Consider the following 18,893-nt stretch of genomic DNA (forward strand, 5'->3'; position numbering starts at 1 on the left):
TGCATTTTTCTTGGTTTTAACCTGTTGTAAGCCATTTGTCTCTATCGGGCTACCAGACTAGACTTTGACGTTTGATCTTGGCGACTGAGTAATCCAGCATACACGACAGAATGGTTGACGGCCTAAGGCTCAATCAAGAGACTTTGGACGCCAAAAGTGTATACACTGTAATACGTGAATCGGTGTCACAAAACAATAATCTTCAGTCGAAATTAAAAGAATGACCTTAGTTCGTGGTTGGTGCAACAGTAATCGACATACATGCCACAACAGTTTTGAGAGACCACGAAAATATTCTAATTTTGGAAACTACCAATTTTAAGCAACTCATATCATTTAATTAATATCATTTACAAACACTTCAAATTTGGCCGCTCTATTTATCCCTGACCAATAGTAACATCACAAATATATTCAACAACTTAGAAGCGTATTTATTCCATCATTATTATACATATCATGATTAAATTAATTAAAATGTTTCTGTTTATGATAAAACTGAATATTCTTTAACTGCAGTGCAACAATTAATATATAAGCACTATTTTTCTTTAGTTAGATTCTGGGAAATTTATTCTTCCAAATTCTTCACAATTTGATCAACTTGATCGGCATCTTCAGCTTAAAATAAAATGAGCAAAATGAATTATTTTTACATAAAAAAAAATAATAAAAATTGGAATAGAAATTATTTATTTTCCTTGTACGTCCTTTATAGTACATACCTTCAATGTCATCAATATATTCAGGGAGAGCTGCCACAAGAGAATTCAAATCCATGTTCTACAAAGATAATGTGAGAGTAAATTTCCAATTATAGAAGTTCGAGTATTTATTGGCATGATTATTTTAGGTAAAAGTCTATTTGTAAATCTAATGTGATGTCGTTTCAAAATTTACAAAAATCGTGTACAATTTTTTGCTATATAAATTTATAAAGCAATATGCAGAAGCTAAGCTGATACCTTATTTAGCAGCATATCTTCATCTTCAAAAGCAGTGCGTCTGAAAATATCAGTCAATGAATTAATTTGAACACGATATTTGTGCCGGTAGTTACCAGTTAGGCACACTTTCTTGAGCCCTGTCGATCGCAAAGGCCCCACACGGTGTCGCAATTGTCGAAATGAGCTAAATATAGTACTGAACAGATGGTCCAGGGATCCACGCAAAGTTATTCTTATTGGCATCTTATGGAAAATATTCTCATCGACTATTCCATTAAATACCAGTCAACCAACCTTTGTTTGGAAGGCAGAAGATGAGTTTGTTGGTTAAGTTTTTTCAGTGATCTCATCAATGAGTGGTATTCTTTCTTTATACGGTTGCGTTTCTTCAACAACGCCATATATCTTTGCCGCTCGTTTTTTGTAAGTCGGACTTGACCCTGGTGAATTGAATTACTCACGCTTGCTTTACTCGCAACAACGGCAAAGATGACAACAAGGGCAAGGGCAATCACAAACTTCATCTTCTGTCAACAAGATATGCTTGTTTAAATTTAGTTTAATCCGACTTGAATAAAGTATATGTCATACAAATGTATGGCTGATATTATACTTTGAGTTCTCAACTTTTTAATACACCAATGGATGACACAAAAAACTGCATACCTTACCACCATTTAAGCTGGCCAAGAATCTTAAAATTTGATTTTTTTCTGAATTGATAAAATACATGCTATTCTATTCTGGATTACAATATGAATAATTGTCCGTTTTTGGTTGCATGTGATTTCATGGATGCCAAAAATATCTAACAAACCTAATTAACAGGCATTTTATTGGCAAATCTACAAATAAACAATCATGTACATTATGGTGTAAGAGAATTCAGATTTAAATGAGAAATGGAATTTATTTCGGCATAAATTGCATTTCTTTTTTCTCTGAAACTTTTTAGAAAGAAAAGAATCACTATGAATTTAATATAAAAACAAGTATTTTGCTGAATTCCATTGAATTAGGAGTAGTTAAGAAGTTTTTTTGTTAACGTTTCGTGGACAATGGTCTACCAAAAAGCCCAAGATTTACGAAACAGAATGGCAGCATTTTATAAAGAGATGAGCGAGCTAATGTTTCATTAGGAATTCTCAATTTAATATTTGGGGATATAGGAATTGTTTAACTAACCTAATTTAGAGTCAATTGATTAAATTACAACTTCTAAACAACGTAGTTTTTCGTTTCTTTCACTTACCCTTTCTACTATTGCAACAAAATGTTTTTTCAGTCTTTCTGTCCGTAACTTTTCCAAGTAGAAATTAACCACCGGTCCGATCCTATTTATAGCTGATATGGGTTTTTTATAAAAGTCACGGGACATTGAGATATTTTAAAACAATCTGTCTTTTGTGATTGAAAAATTTTTAATTCATACTTCCAGTGTCGTTTGATGGTCAAGCCATTCATAACTATTCAAAATAAAAACAGGCTTTCAACATATGATTCTATACCTGAATAAACGTTGCGGTTTAAAATTCACGCATCTCCAAACATAGGAAGGACAGGCAGGTGATGTCGAAATGATTATCTACTCATTTTATTTAATATGGCATCAAGCATACGTTGTGTAAACCGATCTGTATCGTTTTGCCTTTTGGCTTTTATTGTTATTACCAATCCACAACGAAACAAAATAGAGTTGAATAAAGCATAAACTTATTACCAGGATCAGAAATAATACCAAAATTTTTATAAAGTTTGGCGATCCAACACCGTAACGCAGATTTTCTCTAATGGCAAAGTAATTAACCAGATATGTACCAATGAGATTTTGCTTCTCCCATTTGAAAGTAGCAAACAATTTTGCCTGAATGAATTTTTCTACATGAAATTAAAACGCAGGATTCAAGAGTCGTTTATTGGCAAAGTTACCCTATTAGCCCACGCAATTCACACATTCACAAATGTCAAACTTTGTATAAAAGATGTACGAAAGTATTTGCAAAATATTTTTTATTTGCATAAAAAAATATTTGATTATATTATTGACGTTCCTAAAAATCGATAGAATATTCTACACTCTACACCAGGGGTGTGCAACCTTTATTACAACAGGGCCAGATACAAGTAACTGGGTGAAGCCGCGGGCCGCACCTTTATTTAAGACAGCTATTCTCGCAGACACAAAAAAGTTGTTCATTTTTGTTATTGATCTTACATCATTGTTAAGGGTCCTTGCAGAAATGGTGAGGTAAAACGCATAAATTTCCAAAGAAAACTGCTATTCAAATTTATTGGCACAAAAACTTTAAACGAATTCAGTGCGAAACACTTTTTTATAACATTGCGTATATTGCAACAGGATTTCGCTAGCCAGTTTTGCTAATATAACAGTGGCACTCAGGTACTGGTATAAGGTTTGTGACGAGAAGAGATTGGAATTGCTCGCACGTACGCATGCGTTACATATACTAAAATCTTGTTTCGCGGGCACACCATTCTAAGTTGGCACTTCTACGCGGGCCACGCAATTTTTTCTTGTGTGCCGCATTTGGCCCGCGGGCCGCAGTTTGCACACCCCTGCTCTACACCGTAAATGAAAAGCTTTATTATTTTATACTGATAGACCACCAAAGATAACAGATGTGACACTCGCACAATAATTTTATATTCGATCAATTTTTGTTTTGAGGTATTGATTAATGGGCGCTCCCGTAGTATGTGAACCAAGATGGCAAACAGCGTAACGTAGTATGTGTGACATGTTAGGGTTAGGCCATTATTTTGTTCCAATTTTTCTCATTTTAGTTCTATTACGATTTCGGGGACTCCCTTACTGAAAGTATGGCCTAACCATAACCTGGTACACATACTACGTTCCGGTGATTTGATGTAAAAAATATGGCAAATATAGGCACACGAGTCAAATTACTTACCGCAGTACTGCCTTAATAAATAATATAATAGCAAAAAACGATCTATATGTAAACTCCATTCCTAATTATAACAGAAAAATTGATTTTGCAAAGTGTGTCACGCGTCCGTAAGGCTTTAGAAATAAGCCACTCATATGCAGAAAATTTCAATTTTCAAAGGCATTTTTATAACCGTTTCGTGATAGTCCACCAAATTTTTTGAGCCTAATCCGAGTAAATTAATCTTACATATTTACCATTCTCGGCGTATCGGGTTACTCAGAACGGAGCACTGGTACCTTTAGTTTTTGATGACATGATGATATCCCAGTAATTCTTACCTTTGTCGTTGTCGGAATAGTACTAAAGTTGGCCTGACTGCCAGAGACGGCATATTAAAAAATTAAGTAATTGCCATACATATAGCTGAGCAAAGATTTTGTGAGAATTTTAGCAGTGCAGTATTGTTAAGAACAGATCACAACGCAGTTACTTGCGTAAAAGCGAGTTTCTATATCTACAAATGCAACACATCTAAAATAGGAATCAAAGTCCAGTTTCGATTTTTAGAGAGATATCAACCCTTTCTTTGGGTGTAGAGAAATCTTTGGTACAATGGATTGAATTACCGTGAAAAGTCGATATACTTTACATGACACAATAAATTGAAAACCACTTGATCAAACATACAATTTAAATTAGTAAGTTGTTTATTACGACAAGATATTAAATTCATTGAGAATGAATTGTTTCCCTTTTGCCATTTGTGGATTCTCATACCGAGTACCAGATCCCATTACCCATTGCAACGTACATGGGTTTATATCATATGACTATTGGTTCCAATTCCTGCAATTGAAGCTAATAAAATATATTATATTCAATTTTACACACCATTAGAATATGCAATACAAAGAGCGATTCCCCCGTTAGAAGCATAGGATTCAATCTTTTATCGGAGAGTATAATTACAAAACTTTCGTTCATATTTCCATACAGGAAAATAATTCGGATTTAATTTATACGCAACGGGATAACTTTTTCTGTGGATATCAGTTGTCGAGGAGTCAATTTGTGCAGTTTATTTTCACCTATGAAAAACCGAAAAATGAATTCCAAACAACAGTGAATTTATTTATTCAATTCTGCATTCACAATTGATTATATATAAAAGTATGACAATACGAAGACAATTTTTTAGCTAACCAAAGTTGGTCTGTTTTTATATGGTTATATTTGAAATTAAAATTCAGTCAAACAAGTATTATTCGAAGCCGTGCCTCTGTATCGTTAAAATGTCAATAAACTTAATGTAGGCCTATATTATCTTATAATTCCATTAATCCAATCTACATATTAAAATTATTCAGGACATCCTGAGAGGTTTATCTCATTTGTGGGTGGAAAAACAATAACTAACAAATCTTTATTTTGTTTTAATGTAGCTTTGCAAAAAATAAGCATGTTTAAAATAACACCTGCCGGGGAAATAAAATTTAAAGTCGAGCAAACCTTCATCGAGAACACAACTAAGTTTCTCTAAAGTGGGTTACTAATTGTAGACTTGATAAATGGTTCGGAATGTAATTTGGTTATTTTTCGTCAAATTTACGGACTAAAATGTGCAAAAATTGAATATTTTTTAACCAAAGTAAAATACTTATGCCGAATATTCTCATATTGCCTCATTGATGTTTTCTTTTTGGGTTTTGAGTAGGTACTTATGAGTCTTTCAATAAAATGCTATAAAAACTCAAATGGAATTTTTTTTATTTTTTAACGGATTTTAGCTGTGCTGATATCACCGCTATAAAATAATTTCCATAATTTCGATTCAGTTCGATCAATAAGGATGAAAGTGAGATTCTTGATTCTTTTGGCACTTGTGGCGATCCTCGCCTTTGACGGTGGAGATTCTTGGAGTAGACGTAGAAGAAGAAGAAGACGTTGTCCCCCTACATATACATCACAGTACCGCTCAGTGCGGAAACTTTATACTGCTTTGTATACACGCCATGTTAGTGTATTGGGTAAATACAAAGGTTTGCTTGCATTCGTCCTTCGAGAGGGTAGAAATGCAAAGAGATACGGCTACCAGATGAAAGCTCTTGGACAAAAAATGATTGCTAAGTTCTACAGCTACAGGTGGAACAAATTTGACATCTTACTTCATTATTTGATGCTAAAATACATATAACAATACTTTTCTTACAACCATATCGCATGGTATTTTTGTAGCAATCATAAACAATGAAACAAAGCTAATTCACTCCAGCTGTGTTAATATTGAAATCTTCCGAGCTGTGTCATTTTTATGATCCTATAGAATTACAATAAAAAAATGGCTAATTGCTATAGTTTGTAAGAAAGTCACTGTATATAGTGATGAACAAGAAGGCAATGCTCAAATATATGGACATGAAAGCCGAAACGAAGTAGTAGCGTAACCACCACCATATGATTGAGATGTTATCACGGAACCACAGCACTCAATTTTTATTTCACGTTTTAATTTCACGTTCATATAATCAAGTTTACTTTCTAAGCGTTTTTGTTTTCGGTGTATTTCTATGTGACTTTCGATTTTCTTTATAAATATTCTCTTATTCTTTTTACGATTATTTATTACATTTCAGGAAATATGCTTATGGGGATATGGAATTTGAGGACGAACCTTTTATAGACGAGGTAGCAGCGAGTAATATGTTGAGTTTTATACTTTGTAGGATCTGAAGTTTAAATTAGCTAATTCCATTTACCAATTGCTATATTTATATTTATCAAGTGTCTTCCCAATCATTATTACTGATTATTTTATCCAAATCTTTGGAAACCCAAATATTTAATATATTTCTATTCGGTAATCTTCTATTACAAAAAGTTAAAATCCTACAAAGATGTTATATAAAAAAATACTAATACGTTTGTTTTTCCTCACTCAGAGCCATGATTTCGACGATGATAATATCAGTGAACAAGTCAACGATGATCAGGACATGTTTCAGGATTCAGAAGATTTTTCTGAAAACGAGGACGAAGAAGAAGTCAAGCAACTACCCGATGAAGGTAACAAACCAAATGAATATATAAAAATACAACCATCTTGAATTTTTTTTATCCTAATGAGACACTAAACTTTGCTGTCGATCGATCGTAACAATTTGTACTACAAACGTTATGAGATGAGTGAAGAATTTAAACAAATATTAAATTGCACAATTCAATCTCAAATCCGATCGCGGAGTGCGCCCGGTCCTAACAAAATCATAAAATTATGATAAACAGGACCAATTAAATGACAATTTCTTTTTATATTAAGTGCAAGACACCGATTCAAACGTGATAGAATCTCATAAAAAAGAATAAGAAGAGTCAAGGGGACGGACACAAGGAATTCGAAGTTGAATTTACCTTGAACAACATTTTTCTTTTGTTTTTTTGGATGAAGGACATTGGAAATTAATTTTTCAATATTAAAATGATGTAGCTGCAATTTTGTTTGATTTTTATTGTGTAGTTTGTAATTGAGTTATTCAGAGATTCAAGACGAAGAAAAATCACACATTTCCAGCAAAATTTCAATATAACTTATTTCCGCGTCTTTATGAGATCTCTATTCAGAAGTAGCCTATAGTTGCATTTCTAGTTGTGAGGGTCAAAATTTCGTAAAACTTTCAAGACTTGTTCAGCATTATTTATTTTCGTGATGTAACGCTTTGTAACATTGCGAGATCCCCGATTTTCAACCAAATATAAACGACTTGGGACGCGTCACATTTATGACCGTACTACATCCCTAAAATCCTCATCTTGTTAACAGCTCTACGAAAGTAAATACGGTGGCACGATAAGAGTTAGGCAGAAACATAGGTGTAACTAAAATTTAATGCTAAATCTGAATTGGAAAACGGAGAGTGGGTTGCTCGGCGTTAGGTATTCCATCTGGCGGATGCGCGTTTTAAATCAATGGATGAGTCAAGCAAGGTGTCAGATTTAGGCACACAGATGTTCCATGTCATACGCGTTTATTGTAAAACGGTTGACTGTAAATAAAGTGAAATAATCAATAATTAATCACAAGATGAAGGCAGAACAAAAATGCATAACCAGAAAGTTAATAGAAAATAAACTTACATATGATAACGCTCCAAAGGCCTAAATCGACAAGAAACTGACAGGTAACGTGAACGATCACGTTATTAGAATATAATAGCAACTAAATTTAGAAAGCAGTTATGAAATGAAAGCAGAATGAAATATAAAAATACATGAACAATTAAAGCAATAATTGACGACGATGGTCATATGGGTCCCCGGTTACGATACCCTCACCACAGTTCTACTACCTAACGAGACCAAATGCCACCCACACTCTAAGTCAGTAAAGCGGATATTGCGAAACCACACCACTGACACCATAACAAGATTAAACAAGAACGTCCTACGACGCGTAAAGTCGAGATGCAAGAGCCACGCGTGACACGTCAGGTGCAGTAAAGCCCGCGAAATTCGCGTCAAAACCGAAAAGCAATTATCGATAAAAATTAGCCGGTCGGAACACAAGGAAGAACAGCGTTCAAAATAATAATCAACTGAAAAGAAACTTTTATCGCCGACACAAGGTCAATTCAGTAAGCAATATAAAATAAGTAAACAAAATCAAAATTGAGAATATTACTGCACATTAACATTATCTTAGTGAATATAGGCCTAGACTGAAATATCTTGCGCAGATTAGGGAAGAAGTGAGGAAATATAGGAAAAGAACACTATCGCAAGAGGGAATGGAGTTTCATTGTCCGACACTGTCATAGAGTCCACAATAGGCCCACTAATCGCGATAGGAAAACTGGGGCTTCTGACGCAGTCAGTTACAGAAAACCGCCGCAGCAGCGCGGCTGGTCTTTATTAATTAGTGTGAAGAACAGCCTGGTTCCCATTGTCATAATAGCCGATGGCATAACTCCTCAGGTACTGCCGATGATTATATTGCGGCTACAACGATGTTTATATTCCGTTTAGTTCGGTGTTCAATAATTTCAATGTTTATAATATATATATGGCACATTGGCGCTTGGGTCTTAGCAATTCTGTATTCTGGTCATGCTTTATGCTGGGTACTACACTTAGAAATGGATATAATTTATGTTACAGACACACGAGTAAGCAATAGCCGAGCAATAATTGAAGATGCCCATATCTAAATAATTTAGGAATTAAAAAAGGTTTACGAATTGAACGTATACTTTTTGATTTCCTCGACCGAAAAAAAGAATGCATTTAAATTGAATTTAGATTTAAAATTCTCAGTTGATAGCCCACGTAAACTTTTTCAAACGTATGCATCTGTGTTCGAAAAAGAATATATTTCCATGTTTACGTATTTTCACATGATGCATTGCAACTTTGAAATGTGGTAACGCAATAAGAGCAAAATTTGGGATGTAATATCGAGCCCAATACAAATCGTAAATAAATTTAAAAAAAAAAAAAAAATCATCCTTTCATGAACTTTCCATTTTGAAAACTAAAATATAGAAATCTATTAGTCTATTAGCTGCAAAGGAAAGTATTTTTACGACACTCCCAGTAACAACAACAATTTGTCAAAACAATCCATATACAATACAATTCGTGTTAAATTATAACTGAAAATAATAAATTTTATTAAGTCTGTCGCATATTCACAGAGCCACTTAGACGTATCGAAAGCATTCTATAATCGATCGCACATGCCGGGTCGACGAAGTTCTAAAAATAAAGTCTCAAGTTGCATAACACCTTATCATTATATCTTGTTGGATTATTCATTATTGGGGACTGGGGTATGAAGTTTAAAATGTCGTATGAGTTGAAATTATCTTTTTAATGTATTCAACCATAATCAGACATTTTTAACACATGTTATGTAACGCATCCATATTGCTACAAAATTCACGCCCTGTATTTATATCACAGTGTTGTACCCGGGTATCTTCAATATGATCTATCAGCATTTTTTGCTTGTTCGAAGAATGTTAAACAAAAAAAATGGTCGATTTGTCGTAAAAGGCTAGAATATTTTACCTGATACAATGCATCAAAAGCCTATGTATCCAACATCGAATTCAAATTTGTAATTTTATTATCATCACAAACTATTGAATGTGTGAAAATGAATTGTTTCCTTCTTTGCCATTTGTAGATTCTCTTACCGAGTGGTAGATCACATTACACATTGCAACGTGCATTCTTTTTATAACACAACAAATGGTTTTAATTCATGCAATTGAATCTATCAGGATATCTTATACATTATACTCGATTTCATAAATCAACACAATGGACAATAGGGCCGTGACAGAAGGCGGTTCCCTAGTTGGCAGCATAAAATTCAAACATTTTATCAGGACTATAATCATTTTATATTCTACATATCTTCATGAAAAAAAACTTAATTCAATATAAACCAAAAAAGAAAACTTACTGGTGATTGAATGGCGACTGCCAAGTTAATGAATGTTCAAACGTTCTCGATTTCGGCAGTATATTGTCTTCACTACAGAAATACCAGCAAATGAATCCTTCCTACCTCGAAAGAATCATGCATTCACAATTGATTGTATAAAAGGTACGGATGATTGAAGGCAGTTTTTCAGCGAATCATAGATGATTTGTAGTCAAGTAGTTATATTTCAAATTCATTTAAACAGGCATTATTTGAAACCGTGTATTCCGTATTATTGTGATGTGAATGAAATGGATGTAGGCATATGTTGTCTTGTGATTCCATTCAATTAATTCTACATATTGAAATTACTTAGGATATCCTGTGTAGATTATTTCGTTTGTGGAGGGAGACACAATACCTAACTATCATTTATTTTGTTTTAATGAAGCTTTACAAAAGAAAATACTACGTTCAAAAATGTATAAATCAGAGCTATAAGCGAGATAAAATTCAGACTCAGGCAGCCTTCATCGAAAATACAACAAAGTTTTCAAGGTGAGTTACCAACTGTCTGCGAAATATATACACTGTTAAAAAAATTTTCCCAAATTTACTAAAAAAAAATGGCAGCAAAAGTACTGGCCCCATGTAAAAAAAATTACGAGCCCTATCAGTAGTATTATGAACAGTATTTTCAGTAAATTTACAGAGATTGATGGTAGCAAAAATTACTATAAAACTGTAAAAAATACTACTTTTTTGACGGCAGTAAACCTACCCACCAGTAGTAATATTTTTTACCTTAAAATAGTAAATAAAATTACTATCTCGATGGCAGCTACCTTACCCGACAGTAGTACCATACAATACTAGCATGATGGTAATTTCTCACTCGCGATGACCGAACCACTACGAGAGTAGCAAAGCTATTTACTAGCACGACACAACAGTAAACACACATATTACAGTTAAAATAAAAAAAACGAGATTCTGGAAACGAAAATCATTTTATTACAATTGATATTTTTATAAAACCATAAATACACACTGAACGCCTTTAAGGCTTGTAAAACAGTTTCGAAAGAAATTTCAGAAAATATATGGTCTACAGTCAAATTTAAACACCTATTAGGAGACGTTGAAGGCTATCCATGCAATAAAATGAGGGCACAAGTTCTTGTAGGACATAGGAATTCTGTATGTAATGGATCAAAATCGAGTTTCTATTGGCACTTGTTAGAAATCTGGTCTATACATTTCGAGGTCTATTTATTTATCTCAATAGATCCAAATAAAGTCAAACAAGAAAACGTTTTAGGACTGGGTTGTTTAGTTGACAAACTTATTTTGAAATCAAATTTCTGGATACCAGGCTATGAGACGCTGGCAAACGTGACATAATAACGAGACTATTGTAAGAATTTCACGATTTTTTGCACTTTACTCTAATTATAATGTTTCAAAATGAAAATTTTGGGAAATATCATGCAACCTATTTTGTAGCTATGGCAAGAGTTTCAAAGATGACAAATTCTAAAGTTAATTATGCAAGATAATTTTCAAGATAAGATTTCAAGGGGCGTGAAGTCGAAGAGCGGGAGTTTGAGGATTTTGGTAGGAGCATGAGTGGGAGTTCTAAATTTTGAAGCTTGCGGAGTCTATAGAGTTAATCATAGTCGGAGTTTATCCACACTTATGAATAGAGTTTGACTGGACATTTTTAAAGCTCATGAGCTAGGAGCAGAGTTTGCAGAAGTTGCAAATTCAAAAATGTTAAAATTGATAAAACTGGACAAAAAGTTACACTAAAGCAGCTGGCATAGCAGCAGTCAAATCTTATAAGATCAGGGAGTCAAGAGTTTTAATTCATATTTTGAAAGAGTCTTGAGCAGAAGACGGAGTCATATATTTGCAAATGTGGGAGTTGATAGTCATGAGTGGAAGCCAGAAATTTTGTGGTTGAAGAAGATTACGGAGCAGAGTTTGTTTAAAATTATCCAGACTTCACACCCAACACACAGCTAAATCATTTTTTATCAAATTAATCGATCAGCCAAAAGCAGGGCTGCGAACTCGAACTTCGAAAAACTCTATCAAATACATGAACTCAAACCCCTGACCAGGGTAATGAACTCGAACTTGAGAAACTCAATCAAAGGCATGTGAAAATTTGATCGAGTTTTCACCCCTGGTCAAAAGTGATGTAAGCTGCAGTAACACCACCAAAGTTTACTTAAACATCAATTTCTAACAACGGCACATATAACGCCTGTGATAGATTCACTCTTCTTGCAAGGCCGATTACTTTTGCATGAACGTCTTTGCCTTTACTTTTTTTCGACTTAGTGCCTCTGGGGTTTATGTCACCGAAGAACCTGAAAAAAGACCGAACTTAAATGGCGAATAGGTTTCACATATGAAATTTGGAAAACGTCCTGTCATCTCACCACCAAAATAGTAAAAACACAAACACTGGACAAAAATAGTAAAAATGTCAGGTATTTATAATGTATCGTGCCTTGCCAAGGGATAAACAAAAAACTGCCAGTGGGCCAGGAATGCAATTGCTAAACCAAGAAGCACCAGATCCTCCTAGCCTCCAGTTGTCGCAAATCGCAATAGGCTCATCCGCTCGTTGACATTCGATTGCAAATGCAGCAATTGAAAAATATTGTATTAATTTCTGTCATTAGTAATGATTTTTTGCAAATATATCAAAAATTTCCTGCTACAAAATGGAGAGCACAGTGACATCGTTTGAAATTGAAGTTCACTAAAATAGGATTGTTGTGAGTTCATTTTTCACATATGGATGTAAAACATATTAGATTAGGAGGAAACATGTGTGGTACCGCCAGTCAGTCTATTATTAACCACCTAAAACTGTTTAACTAATTAAATTATTCTCAGCCCCACTTATGGCCCAGTCCCCAGGATATGGACACCATGAGTTTGTGCAAGTCCAGTCACATATTTCCTTTTCACAACCCATTTTTTGTATTGTATGTCATCAAATAACACTACATGACAGAAGAAACAGGTAATTCGTCAACAACGTGTACATTGTGCCAACAGCAAGAATTATATCAGCACTGTAGACTAGCACATTTTTTCTTACCTCTGAATAAAATCAAACGTCAGCAAGGCCTTCTTTGGATATTCTATGTTGAAAACATAGAACGAAGCAAACTGAAAAGCTACCGCTTCAAAAAACGATCTACAGGAACACACCACTTCTCGTTCAGCGATGACGTAAAAAGTCTCAGCAGTCGCTACCGTGTTACCTGAAACACAAGATTGTAAACTTTAGCTTCGAATCTATAGGCTTATGAATAAAGTGAAAGTCACTCGACAGGTTGATTAATCTTATTATCTCAACTTCTAAAGCCAACTAATAACAAATACACTTACTAGAGGTGGATGATTAGTGATTTTTTTGATAATATGCAATTACACAATTATTAATTGTATAATAGTACGATCATCTCCAAATTGGCTTTGGCTATATATCTAACATAGCAGACATGGATTTGTTCTTATTTTCACTCACCGTTGATAGCAAGCGCAACACTGATAAAACGAAGGGAGAACTTATTACATTGATGAGGCTTATGATGCGCATTACGTTCTTTCAGAAATAATATATTTCATATTTCAAGCAATGCATACTGTGACGCAACAGTTAAAGCAGGTTGCATGACAGAAGCTGGTGATATTATTTTATAATAATCACAACTGAGAAGTATATGGCGACACAAAATGGCCTTTGAAAAAGTTGCGCAGAATTAATCACAGGAAAACAGCTATCATATCATTTTTCGAAATTGTTCCCGATATTCACAATTACATCGCTCACCTCTAACACTTACCTATGCAAGCAATAAATGGAGATTTTGGAATATCTTTTAATATCTGGGAAAAAGTGGTTTCTTTCTGAAAATAGGCAAAGTAGTGAATGTATATGCAAAAAAATTCCGTTAACCACTATCATGCAGTTAGTTTCCAATTAATTTGCAGTCGGCTCACAAAACTTTATACGAACAGTGTTGTGCAGAAGTTACATTACTCTTGATGCAAAAACTTTCAAAAAAAAGTACTTTACACAAAAAAAGCATAGAACATACCTGGAAACACTTAAATATTTGGTTTAGGTTTTCTCCGAAATAATAGGCGATCAACGTGACCACCCCAGTCGATTTTGGTAATTCAGTTTTCAGACTCTTTGATTCCGATTTTGAAGAACTTATAAATTCAGAAATTTTCTTATTGGTTGAATATTTCAATGTTCTAAATAATAATGCCTGCTAAAACGCTTAAAAACAGTGAAAAACCGTCAAAAAACACCCAGAACCCTGCTAAACGCTTAAAAACAGTGACCAACCGTCAAAAAACACCAAGAACCCTGCTAAAACGCTTAAAAACAGTGAAAAAACGTCAAAAAAACACCAAGAACCCTGCTAAAACGCCTAAAAACAGTGAAAACCCGTCAAAAAACACCAAGAATCCTGCTAAAACGCTTAAAAACAGTGAACAACCGTAAAAAAACACCAAGAACCCTGCTATAACCCTTAAAAACAGTGAAAAACCGTCAAAAAACACCAAGAACCCTGCTAAAACGCTTAAAAACAGTGAAAGCCCGTCAAAAAACACCAAGAACCCTGCTAAAACGCTTAAAAACAGTCAAATAATACAGTGTAAATTGTGAAATCGCCAAATACGTTCCGAACAAGATGGCCGCCTTGTAGACTTTGTAGGTATAGTTGAATTCATCTGTCTGTTACCGGTACCGTACCTATTGTTGCCACTGACTTGTAACGTTTGAACGTATCCTATCACCATAGGCTACCGGTAAGTTACATCTATTCCGAAACAAATACTGAAATAGCCAATTCAGATTTTTACTCTTGGTCGTCGATATATACCGGTACCGGTAAGACGGCGAAACTAACGCAGTGTGTAAGCATGTCGCTGTATACAGGTAGGCTACGGTACCGGTACCATTAGATGCTGATGTACACGGTATTTAAAGAATATTTTGGTCTACCAACTACAAGTCTGCTACTGTAACACAAACATGCTCAATTAACGCATGAAAAGCTACAAAAACCAACCGCCTAAAATAAACATCCACTAACGACAAAGAGCCTCGCTTACCGAGTCCTAATTCCTGAACCAGAAAAAGCGCGGGCTACAGGCACGTGACATTTGAGTGATGTCATAATTGGCACATTACCGGTACTAAATGACCTATGACCGGAAAGAGAAGGATTAAAATATAGGACACTTTGATCTCTGCAAAAAGTACCAGTACCGGTACCTCAATATTCAGACCACTACCCGTGGTAAATTCGCAGCTACCGTACAGACCGTTGCTAACACAATCATCAAACTCAGACTCACGCTATTGCATACTTAACATACGTACCGCATTCAGTTTTCATACGCACGCAACCGATGCTGAGCTCCCAAACAGCTTAGCGTCCCAGCCGAGATGCGCGGCACAAGGAAACTCGAAATCAAAAATGCTGCGCACGCAACCTGCCCCGTGGAGTTTTTGCGGATGAATATTTGGACAAATAGGTCCGCTTACTTCCGGAAAAATAAGATATAAAACAATATCTTATCTTGTCTAATGCAATAGCAAAACAATCAGAATTTTTGGGTGATGAACCAAAATAATTCTAGAATAAAATTAATTCAAATTAATTTGATACCCAGAGCAAAATTTAGATGAAATTTTAAAGTATTTAAATTTGCTTCGTGACTATATCGCATGCGTAGGTAGATAAATTCGTTCATTGGAAAGAATAGTTACTCGTAAATTAGAGGAACTTAGATTTTTTTTACTTTTTCCAAGTATACAAATCTTTTTACTATTTTTCTGTTATATTAATTACTAACTGATCAGTGAAATTACTACTTTTTCCAAGTATACAAATCTTTTTACTATTTTTCTGTTATATTAATTACTAACTGATCAGTGAAATTACTATTCATTAGTAAACTATTAACAAACAAGCACCCTGATTGGCTTAGCTAAGCAAGTCACGTGATTTCAATAAAATACTCGAAAAATTAGTAAAAATTTACTAGAAAAATTAGTATATTTACTAATTTTTTTAACAGTGTAGCTTAAATTGAAATCTTTGTATAAAATAATTTTGCAACTTTCTATTCAGTTCAACTGTATCAAACAAGAATGAAAGCACGATTCTTGATTCTTTTGGCACTTGTGGCGATCCTCGCTTTTGACGGGGGGGATTCTTGGTTTAGTCGTAGACGACGAAGGCGTCACTGCGCACCATCATTCAAATCAAGCTACTACGCACTACTGAGGCATTATCGTGCCATGTATAGACGCCACATTCACGTACTGCATATGTACAGAGGTTTGGTTTCATTCGTCCTTCGAGAGGGTAGAAATGCAATGAAATACGGTAACGATGTGAGAAATCTTGGGCGAAAAATGATTGCTCAGTTCCACAAACACAGGTAAAAAAAATTTTCTAAGCCTGACGATTAGAAAACCGTCAAAATATTTTTCCACCACAGGGCCGCATGATATTTTCGCAGCAATCAAGACCATCCTCCAGCTATGTTTTCAAGTTTTGTGAACCAATAAACATGCGAATAATGATGTTGTGCAGTCCCCATATATTTTGAAAAAATTATCATGAAATATACTAATACTACGTGTTTATATCCTTTATATAAATATTTATTACATTACAGACAATATACTGGCGATATAGAATTTGAAGACAAAACTTTCATGGACGAGGTAATAGAGAAAATATGTTTTAGACTTATTAGGATTGAATTTAACTGTCAATTACTATATTTATATACATCTATATTACCAAAACTTTAATCGCAACAAGTATCTTACATAAAAAAATACGTTTATTCTTGCTATCTTAGAGCCATGATTTTGACGATGAGAAGTTCGATGAACAAGATATCGATGATCAGGACATGTTCCAGGATTCAGAAGATTTTGAAAACGAAGACGAGGAAGAACTCAAACAATTATCCGGTGAAGGTAACAAAACATTACCAACAAACCAATTAAACAATAAAATATTTTGAGCTTTTTGTCATCTCAATAGGACGATAGTATTTGAGGTAACATCACGATTTTTTTAAACAAAACTGATAAATTACATTGATTTTAAAAGTTAGATTTATTTGCATTATTCAAACTCAAACTGGATCAGGCCCGATCCTAATTATAAACCCAAGGCTCTTTTAGAATATTATTTATTTTTTATTATTAAGTGGAAGACACCGATCAAAACATCCACGAGACTCAACAAAGAGAATAATGAGAGAGAAAAGACAAATACGAGAAATCAGGGGGGTAAATTTACCGAGAAAAAGATTTTTACATTTTTTTTTTGAGTTAATGATATTCATGTTTTATATTTAACAACGATGGATCTGCAATTTTGTTTCAAGAAAAGAAAAACCTCGCCGGCTCAATTTCTCACGCTTTTCATATCTCAGTTTAGAAATGGCCTTGTTGCATTCCATTCATGCAGAGTGAAAGTAATGTGAAACTTATAAATTTTATTGAACTTCGTTATACTGTTAACATTAGGAATGTTGCATATAGAAGATGAATAGATATTTATTAAATCTAATCACCGGGCAGTAATGATGAATTGTACTGCAAGTGTTCTTAATATGGTTCTTTCGATTTGCGGGCTTGCGACCCATTCAACGACTTTAAAACATCTCGCGAGAATTTTAATTTCCCGCCATATGGATCATTTTTGAAATGGGTGTACGAAATGTTACATTAATTTATACCATTTATATATATATATTAACCATTTTCATGGCTTTCCATGAAAAATTTAATCACTGTCAAAGCAGTACCGCTTTGTGATTTCACATTGTCCATATCTTCTGTGACGTAACCAAATTACCATATTCCCCGCCTTCTACGATAGAATTCCCTTTAACACGCGGTGCACGCTCAATTTATGCATTGGGGAGAATGCTACCCTTATGTGTGTCTAGATTTATTGTTGATTAGTTCCCTGATAAGTTCTGATTAATCCTGTATCATACATTAGAAAATGATTGTCAAGTTTGAACTTTGAGACTTAGAATGAGAATGTTATTAGGTTTATTATATCCTGAATGAAGCAGGAACTGAGGAATACCCTACCATAACTTACCAGTACTGGTACCCGGACTGCCCTAGCTTTCCCAGGTACTGCGGCGATAATGATTTATGCGTCTAGTCTAATCGTGAAGGAAAATACAAAATGAGTCGAGTCACAACTGTGGTACCAAATCCTCACAGTCCTGGTAGCCTACCGTTTTTTATCTTACATTCGCCCTAGCTTATCAAAAGCTCCCGTCTCCACTGGCCCAGAGATCGGTGACATGTAGTCGCGGAATCGCTACAAATAATTTTTGATGACGTTACCATACAAAAATTCTAAACAATAACAGAAAGAAGAACAAGAATACCAACAACAACTCAATAACAAAACGATTCATAGGTACATTTCGTGTCCATTGAAAGGGAAAATTGAAAATCTAGTATGAATGGGAACTTGTTTCAATACACATAGGCGCTGGGGTCATTGC

General features: G+C 34.4%; 2 protein-coding genes and 1 long non-coding RNA gene across 3 annotated transcripts; 2 read left to right on the plus strand and 1 right to left on the minus strand.

Moving 5' to 3' along the window:
- The first annotated feature begins 5,342 nt into the window (after positions 1-5,342).
- On the plus strand, positions 5,343-7,352 carry LOC120341295 (uncharacterized). The gene is made up of 5 exons (XM_039409785.2): positions 5,343-5,403; positions 5,698-6,004; positions 6,496-6,547; positions 6,802-6,925; positions 7,179-7,352. The coding sequence occupies exons 2-5, from the start codon at positions 5,712-5,714 to the stop codon at positions 7,223-7,225; spliced, it is 516 nt and encodes a 171-aa protein (XP_039265719.2). The 5' UTR covers positions 5,343-5,403; positions 5,698-5,711; the 3' UTR covers positions 7,226-7,352.
- A 3,332-nt stretch (positions 7,353-10,684) lies between these two features.
- On the plus strand, positions 10,685-17,740 carry LOC120341446 (uncharacterized). Its single transcript, XM_039409951.2, has 5 exons — positions 10,685-10,844; positions 16,469-16,781; positions 17,022-17,070; positions 17,211-17,331; positions 17,568-17,740. Exons 2-5 carry the CDS (start codon positions 16,489-16,491, stop codon positions 17,612-17,614), a joined length of 510 nt encoding a protein of 169 aa, XP_039265885.2. The 5' UTR covers positions 10,685-10,844; positions 16,469-16,488; the 3' UTR covers positions 17,615-17,740.
- On the minus strand, positions 10,992-16,335 carry LOC120337364 (uncharacterized). Its single transcript, XR_013480349.1, has 4 exons — positions 14,414-16,335; positions 14,159-14,222; positions 13,408-13,573; positions 10,992-12,664 (listed from the first exon to the last, which is right to left on the minus strand). It is a non-coding gene; the product is annotated as an uncharacterized LOC120337364 (long non-coding RNA).
- Positions 17,741-18,893: the final 1,153 nt, after the last annotated feature.

This window comes from Styela clava, chromosome 14 (assembly GCF_964204865.1).
Source record: "Styela clava chromosome 14, kaStyClav1.hap1.2, whole genome shotgun sequence".
Taxonomy (NCBI): Eukaryota; Metazoa; Chordata; class Ascidiacea; order Stolidobranchia; family Styelidae; genus Styela; species Styela clava.